The sequence below is a fragment of the Plectropomus leopardus genome, unplaced genomic scaffold (assembly GCF_008729295.1).
Source record: "Plectropomus leopardus isolate mb unplaced genomic scaffold, YSFRI_Pleo_2.0 unplaced_scaffold435, whole genome shotgun sequence".
In the NCBI taxonomy this organism is placed as follows: Eukaryota; Metazoa; Chordata; class Actinopteri; order Perciformes; family Serranidae; genus Plectropomus; species Plectropomus leopardus.
This window is the reverse complement of record NW_024647674.1, coordinates 1-8,843: the sequence shown is the minus strand read 5'-3', so window position 1 is coordinate 8,843 and position 8,843 is coordinate 1. Positions and strand designations below refer to the sequence as shown.

General features: G+C 40.4%; 1 protein-coding gene across 1 annotated transcript; it reads right to left on the bottom strand.

Moving 5' to 3' along the window:
* Positions 1 to 67: 67 nt before the first annotated feature.
* LOC121939215 (retinoblastoma-like protein 2) lies at positions 68 to 8,808 on the bottom strand (the record flags this gene model as incomplete). Its single annotated transcript, XM_042482296.1, has 12 exons — positions 8,499 to 8,808; positions 6,997 to 7,127; positions 5,672 to 5,872; positions 5,479 to 5,543; positions 4,836 to 4,964; positions 2,640 to 2,800; positions 1,976 to 2,040; positions 1,442 to 1,613; positions 1,137 to 1,300; positions 493 to 605; positions 286 to 389; positions 68 to 205 (listed from the first exon to the last, which is right to left on the bottom strand). Coding segments are annotated over exons 1-12 (1,581 nt in total), but the record flags the coding sequence as incomplete, so codon positions are not given.
* Positions 8,809 to 8,843: the final 35 nt, after the last annotated feature.

Genomic DNA, 8,843 nt, shown 5'->3' with positions numbered 1-8,843 from the left:
TGTAGAAGTGATTATTGATACCTTGTAGAAGTGATTATTGATACCTTGTAGAAGTGATTATTGATACCTTGTAGAAGTGATAGGCGGGGAGCTGGAAGATGGAGATCAGGTTTGGGAAATCTCCTGGAGGTCTGTAGGAGAAGACGACGATCTCCAGGCAGCAGGCCAGCAGGGAGCGATGGAAGACGTCCTGCTCCAGAATACACTGAGAGACACGCACACGTCATGTCACCACAGTCATATGACATGTTTGTCACGTTTGTCCCACTTCAACAAAATACTCACCGACAGGTCAGCGTCTCCCAGGATCATCTTCTCTCTCTCAATGATGGACTCCAGGATCCTGTAGTAGAGCGCCTCCGCCAGGTGGAAGTACTTCACTGCCATGTCTGCAGCAGGAAGTTCAACTACAAAAATCACATCTATCATGTGCTTATGGTGTGTGTGTGTGTGTGTGTGTGTGTGTGTGTGTGTGTGTGTGTGTGTGTTTACCTTTCCCCATGCCCCTGGTCTCGGCCCCGCTGCCCTCGTAATGTTGACAGAGGAGCTCGAACATGTCCTTCAGGCGCTGTCTGATGACATCGCTGGGGTCTCTGGCGCAGGCCCTGCAGGGAGACAGTTTCTCTCAGGGGTGTTTTTAGGATTTGAGGATATTGGGGACCTTTGTAGTAAAAAAATAAATAGAAATAAAATAAAAAAAGTTCTTAAAAAAAGAAAATCACAAAAAGTTTTAGAAGAAGCCAAGGGCCAGCAGGTTTGGAAGGCACTTTTAAAAAAATTTTGGCAATTAATTTTTTCTTTAAACATTTTTGGAGATATTCTGTCTTTAAAAATGTGTGGCTTTTTTGGACTATTTTTTCCCTTTAAAATTCCAGGTCATTTTAAAAAAAATTAAGCAATCTTTTTTCTTAATTTAATTTTTTTTCCTTTATAATTTCTGGTCTTTTTTTTTTTTTTAATATGGCGTTTTTTCTAATGAAATCTTTTTGGTGATTTTTTTTTCTACTAAATTTTTGGGTGATATTTTTTTCTTTAAAGCTTTTTGGTGATTTTCTTGTTGTTATGACTAACTTATGACACCAGAGGTTGAGCGTTAATCTCCAGACTGAACCGTGTTTGCGCTGACAGAAACACACCTGAGAGTCTCCGTGAGTTTGGCACTCGGCCCCTGTTTGGTTCCTGACAGCAGCGTGTGGAGACGCCCGACACTCTTCATGGCTGATGACACCGGAGACGCCAAGCTGTTCTCCTGAACGTACTTCCTCCCCGTCAGAGGAGTGGACACCTTCAGGGCCGAGGCCTGACGAAGAGAGACGCCAGGCTGCTTAATTAATATTAAATGTTCATTCAAAGCTACAAATAAAAAAAACAAGCTCACAGAAACTACAAAGAGAGGCTGCTGAACTGATGCTGCTTTAAAAGAGGTGAAGTTTAGGCTCACAGTGAGGTCGCTGTGCAGCCTGTAGGTGGCGCCGTCCTGGTTCTCCACCCCCTCACACAGGCAGGGCCCCGGGGTGCCGATGTCCTCGCTCGCCGCCTCGCCGGTGAAAATCCTCTCATCCAGACTGCCGGTGGCCAGAACATGTTCCTCATACACCCGAGTCAGCGACAAACTGAGGGGAGAAGTCAGCCGATTTTAGACTACAGACAGAACAGAGACGGGTAAAGGAGCGGACAGCAGGCTGAAAAGAGCAGAGTATGGTGGCATAAAGTAGCAGCAAAATATCCCAAAATCTCAAACTGTGTTCACCTGCAGCGTCTCCACTTAAACAACTAAAATCGTTTAGTTCATGGTTAGAAATCAGTGTGTGAATCTCATGCTGTGAAGATTTTAAGGACATTTCCTCCTGATAAACTCCTCCTCCCTCCACAGCAGATGTCTCTGTCTGTCTTCATACAGAACACGTTATTAACACACGTGACCAACACGTGATTTTAAACACAGCGCTGCAGTGTGAGGACGGACAAAACTCACAAACTGTCTCCAAAGTTCATGGGATCCAGAAAGCCGGTCAGACTGTCCTCTTTTCCTCTGATTATCTGTGAGAGAGAGAGAGAGAAACACACACACACACACACACACACACACACACACACACACACACACACACACACACACACACACACACACACACACACCATCAGACCAGACTGTGTGTGTTTCCTCTCTGTCTAACTGTGGTGGCAGGAGGCCAAAACCATTAAAACAACCATTTAATGATAGGGTCCCTGGTGGCCCCCCAAAACATTTTCTAGTGTACAATAAAAATAAAGTGAAGTCCTAGAAAAGTCCAAAAATCCTAGACACATCCTAAAACACTAGAAATTACTTTATATCCCAGAATTGGCTGAAATCATAAATCCACACATTAAATCCAAAAACATCCTTAAATCTCAGAATTGTGCTAGAATGCTAGAAATGTCCTAAAATCCCAGAAACATGTATGGGGCCCCTGTGACCGGCCCCTGGCCTCCTGCCATTTTGAAAAAGTGTCCCCCAAACCGAGCAGGTTGAGTGTCCCTGCTTTAACTGTTGAGCGTAAAATAAGTCTAACCAAACAGGAGTGTTAGGGGACATTAGCAGTGAGGACACGAGGACACATTCAGGGACGGTGGTGGCGGAGCGTCGTGTGTCTCACCCTCTTGTGGAAGAGCTTCTTGACGAAAGGTTTCCAGAAGTGCTCTTTGACTCCTTTGGCCTCCAGCACCAGGCCGTCATGCAGCTCACACAGCTGCTCCATGAAGCAGTACGGCCCCGGGGACGGCCTGAAGTCCTTACTGCCGAAGTCCTCCGGTAGACCTGCAGGACACGAGACAGAGGGACAGACAACCTGACGATCAGACAGAACACAATCTCCCTCTAAAATCACAAATGTAAGAAATGCTTTTATTTGTTGCTCCACTCTGTTGTCTGGTGGTGTTTTATCTATTCTTATTATTCTTAGATCTTATTTTTGGAAAGATGCTACATGAATAAAGTTCATTCTTATAACTGTAGATAATAATTCGTGGAGAGTCTGATGACACCTTTCAGTCATCTTAAAGCAGGGACACTTAAGCTGCTGTGCTTGGGGGACACTTGTGTAAAATGACCAGCAGCATCGCACATGTTTCTCTGATTCTCACATTTTAGGACATTTCTCTGATTTTGAAACACTTCTCTGATTTTAGGATAATTCGCAGATTTTAGGACGTTTCTTGGATTTTAAGACATTTCTCGGATTTTAAGAAATTTCTACGATTTTTGGACAATTCTATAATTATAGAAATTTCTTGGATTTTAGGACATTTCTCAGACTTTAGGACATTTCTAGGACTTGAGGACATGTCCTCTATTTATCTATCTTCCTCTTTTCAGATTGTTTTTTTCTCTATGCAACATGTTCTTTAAATGTTATTTAAATATTATTACCGTCTGTTAAATCCTGTGAAATGCTATTTTATTTATATAAACTACAACATCCTCTTTGACAGGAAACCAGGAGATCAACAAGGTGACGTTACATCTTAAATCCTGCGGTGTAATTTAAGATGTTCAAACCAGCATTAGCTTCCTGTCTGTTTGACGTGGTGTCAGAGCTGTTTCCTCTCGCGACAGGTTCTCCAATAAATGTTTGGAGAGGCAGGAAACAGGAGGTGTCCACAGGAAGAGAGGACAGCGCTGACACACACGGCTGCAGCTTTTTTGGGGGAGTGTGCTGGCTGAAATGTGTTCGGCAGAAAGAGCAAAACGTTTGATTTATTTAACGTGTTTGATTTAGTGCAGCGCAGAGCTGATAAGCACGCTTCCTACACGCCACTGCTGATTTAAGTTCACCTCGCTTCACTGTGTTTCACTGCTCTGGGAACAAAGTTACCTCGCGCTTTGAGATGCTGTGTGTTTGTGTGTGTGTGTGTGTGTGCGTGTGTGTGTGTGTGTGTGTGTGCGTGCGTGCATGCGTGCGTGTGTGGTTGCAGCAAAAATATTTGTTTATCTGATCAAACTGGTTTCTCAACCAAAATCAGTAATATTTCTGAATATTTAATCATTTTCATTACTTTGCAGATTTGGAAAAACTAAGCTGTTTCTTGATTTTAGGATTTCATTATTTTAGGATTTATGCAGGGTTCCCGCTGATCCTTAAAAATTTTTAAGTGGGCATTGAATTTATTCATCTAAAAACGAGGCCTTAGTTGGTATTAAATGACTTTAATTAGTCTTCGGTAAGTAGGATTTATGAATCATTTTTTCTGCCAGTGCATTGTAAAATCTCTTCAAATAATTGGTAACATCTACTTTATGTTAAATCATTTAATACATTCCTCATCTTAAACCTGTCGTTATGTGAATCTAAGCAGTTAAATCTAACATGCAGAGTGAGAAACACAAAATCTCCAAGAAAACTGTCCAAACCGTCAAACTTCTGTTGGTAAACCAAATAGATACCATAATAATATTAATAATAAATATAATGTGTTCATTGTTTTTCATGTGTCCAAGTTTTTTTCCAACCTTTTGACACTGATAATTTATTTTTTCATTAGACAAAAAACAATACATCTGATTTTCTAATAATCATTTGGGCAAAACGAAAATTATCCGTCTTTAATTTTGGTTATTTTAATTAGTTTTAAACTTTATTCCGAGTGGCATTAAAAAAAAGTCTTAAAAACTTGAGGGTTGGGGATTTGAGGGGAAAGACTGTGGCGGTGCATTGTGGGGCGGATGATACCGCACAGAGCTTCACTCCTGGGGGGACGTCCTGGCGTAAAGACGCTTATTAACATCCTGCTTCTGATCTAAAGCTACACAGAGACCCTCAGAGGATCAGATGTCAGGTTCGAGAGCGAGGTACCTCTGAAGTCGGGGTTGAGCAGGTCCTTCCTGGCGTTACACAGCAGAGCGTTGGTGAAGACGAGGTCGAGGGCACACAGCAGCAGGTGATACGAGTTCACCAGGTCGTCGCTGATCATGGGGAAATTCCCTGAACGAGAGAGAGATGACAGTGATGAGATGAGATAACTAACATGTTGGTTAAACATATTATGGCCAAATCTAAAAAGGAAGGTTTCGATAGCTAACTTCAAGACCTCAAATACACACCAGTGAGGAGGAGTTAAACACTGTTAAAACCAACGTGGTTCCCTCGGAAAGCCAGTTCAGAGGCGCTCCGAGAGGTGTCATTAGGTCTGAGCGTCCGAGGCAAACATTTTTAAAGAGGAAAAACAAAATCACCAAAAGTTTCTAAAAATGACCAAAACATTAGAGGGGGAAAAAAACATCAAAAAATTTCTAAAAATCACAAAATATTTTAAAGAAAGAAAATCACCAAAAATTTTTGAGTAAAAAAAAAGAAGCCAGCCACCAAAAACAAAGAAACCAAAAACCTGACCTTCCACACCAACAGGCCTCCTAAAATCCGAAAAACATCCTAAAATCCTGGAAACATCTTTAGAAAAGTTGAGTATTACTTAAATAAAGAAACACCAAATTCTTACCTTTGGCGTGGACAAATAAAACCCAGCAGAAGTTGAAGACCTCGGTCACGGTGCAGGGGTGGCGTCTGCAGAGAAAAGACGTGAGCGTAAATAAATCAGTCACGGACCCAGAAACACTTCTGCTTTACAGGACACTAGTTAATTTAGTTCGTTAATTCATACTGTGCTGAGGTCAAAGGTTACGTTGTCCCACCTCTGTTTGCGGCTGCGGTGAACTCGGGGCGGCTCCTCTGACGGCGCCTTGAAGATGGCTTTGAAGATGGGAACGTACTTCTTAAAGATGACCGCCGACACGGTGAAGTTTCTCTCCAGCTTGTCGGTGCTCTGACGGAAGTCCTGCGGCAGGTTGGCCATGTCCTGCCACTTCTTCATCTTATTAAAAAACTCTATCAGGCTGCGTGAGGACAGAGCAGACGAGGTTTTACTGCGTACTCAACACTGAAGAAGTACCTGACAGCCCTGCTTCAGTAAAAGTACAGACATCTTACTAAAAAATGACGGTGGTACAAGTTAAAATCATCTGTTAGAATATTATTTAACTAAAAGTCTGACCGCATCTGATGTTTACTGTACTGAAGTGTCTGAAGTCATGTTAAAATATTAAATGTACTTAAGTGTTAGAAGTAAAAGTACCTGTAAAAGCTGGTAATAAAAAAGCAGGCGGTCAGAATTCTGGTGATTACGAGGTTAATTTCTTTTTAACATGAACGCCGCCTCATAAACGGAGCGAACATTACACGTGACAAAAAACAAGATATTCTTCACAACTTGGATATAAAGAATAAAATCCAATTTTTATTTCCCTCTCATTCCTTACATTTAACTTTTTGTGTGTAGCTGTTTTTGTTGCACAATTTTAAAAGACACAAAATGAAAAATTAACACAGTATACAGCACAGAGGGAGGCAAAAAACTGAGAGGGATTATTTGAAGCATCCACACACAGAAAAATAAGGTTCATATTTCACATGATAGAAAAAACTAAAACACACACACATATATACTGTACATATGTGTGTGTATGTGTGTGTGTGTGTGTGTGTGTGTGCTGTTTCGTTCTTTGTACTTGAGCTGCTGCAGAAGATTTTTCCTCTGGAGAAATAAAGTTTCATCTTTAACAGTCTCTCGTCAGTCTGTGCTCAGTCATATTATATATAAATATATAAACAGATAAATAGATAGGTAAAATACAATACAAAAATAATAATCAAAATAAATAAAAAGTCAAGAAAGGAAAATGTTTAAAATCCAGCCAATCTGTTTGGGTTTCAAAGGATTAATCTATTATTTTCTCAATTCATCAGTTTGTCTGTAAATTGTCAGAAAACAAATATCAAATGTCTTCTATTGTCCGACCAAAACGAAGAGATTCAGTTTACAATGAAACTATTAAGAACTACACCACATAACTTTTAAAGATATACACACACACACAATATAAAACCTGTAGAAAACACTCAAATACACACTCACAAGACGGACCTTTCAGGTGAGTACACAGGTGCATTATGGGCCTACCTCATCTCTGAGCAGCGCAGGATTCTGGTCAGAGACACGTAGTTCCCCTCGGCGGTGCCTTTTCCCACCGTCGGCACCGACGACCTGCAGGCCACGTACAGAGCGCAGGCCAGCCAGTGCAGCTCGCTGCCCTGCAGGTACCAGAGGACGCGATGGAGCCAAAAAAAAAAAAAAAAAGTCATTGTCAGAAAGCTGAGCATGGAGCTGTTTTCTCACTTTTTTAAGATACAATTTTTGTTAATTAATTTAATGTTCACCAAATTTCTTTTGTGGAATCTGTTTGCAGTCTTTTTTAACATTTGTGAAAATATTTGCTTTTTATAAATCTTCTTTTGCATTTATTGAAGGTATTTTACATTTGAGACATGTTTTTTCCTTTGAATTGTGGAGTAGTATGAAATATCTTTTAACAGAGATAAAAGTGCCTCCAGGCTGCACATAGTAGTTAGAGCTGTTATTTTGCTGCAGTGTGCAGAGGGATTTCAGATTTAAGTTACTCTATAAATAAACAGATGAAATAAGCAGGTAGTGTCATTAATCATCAGTCAGTGTGGTGTATCCTGTTACACTGAGTCATGTGGGAAGTTGTCTCCATGAGAGGCTTCCTGCTCATCACACACTGTTATTATCACCATGTTGCATCATCGTACAGTGGTATTTATTTATTAGGGACTGTTCTTAATTTATAAGGGGGGAGGGGATGATACAAAAAGTATGAGGCATGTTAAATATTTTTTAAGCACAAGTGAAGGTCTTTCCATGGCAACACAACTTTACATGGCATTTACATTTTGATAACAAACTATTTCAGCCATTTTTTAAATTTGATTTTGTGTTGTCTTGGAACATTTTGGGCAATTTAAAAAAAAAATCCTTCGCAATTTTTGTCAGATTTTCTTTTTTTTTCTTTCTTTTTTTAAATGTCGGATATTTTAAAAATCCACCAATAATTTCTATTTTCACGAATTCTGGCAATAAGAAATGTATAGTGTAAATATACTGTAATTATTTTTCTTTAAAGACATAGAAGTTGCCAAAATATCAAAATCTTCAAAAAAATGGCCGGATGTTTACATGTTTACAGTATGTTTACAGTATGTTTAAATTATGTTTACATGATGTTTACAGGATGTTTACAGGATGTTTCAATGATGTTTACAGGATGTTTATATGATGTTTATATGATGTTTACAGTATGTTTAAGTGATGTTTACAGGATGTTTACATGACGTTTATATGATGTTTACATTCTGCTGGTTTAGCATGTCAGTAGCATGTTAGGATAAGGCTAATTCTCATATTTACTGAATAAAAATCAGTTTTTCTGGTTTAATCAAACTCGAGACTGTTATTTTAGATGAATGTTTGTTGTCAAAGTAAAACGACACAAACCCGTTAGCATCAACCGTTAGCTAGCTGCGGTAAATACGTACACCGGGCGGCAGAAACAACCACGACACAAGATAAATCAGCATTAACGGAATAATTTCGGCTTTTTTCACCTCTAATGTGAAGTTCCTGCTGATGTTTTCGTAGGTCTTCCACGCCTCGCTGCTCGCCTCTTCGTCCATATTTAAAGCCCGACAGAGATCCTCAAACCCGGCTCGGGCTCTCTGCACCGACTCGTCCTCTTCGCTCATTGTTTTCGGCGCTACGAACAAACTTAACGGTTAAAATTTGGGTTTAGGGTTAAAAAAGGAGACTCCGGCGGTAAACTCAGCCGGTGTCCGCGCAGCTGTTTCACCGAATATCACCGTAATAACGGCGTTTATTCCCGAGCTGCCGTCGGACCGTGTGGCCATTTAAATGTCCTTTGACTGACAGCTGCTACGGCGCGCGGCCGCTGC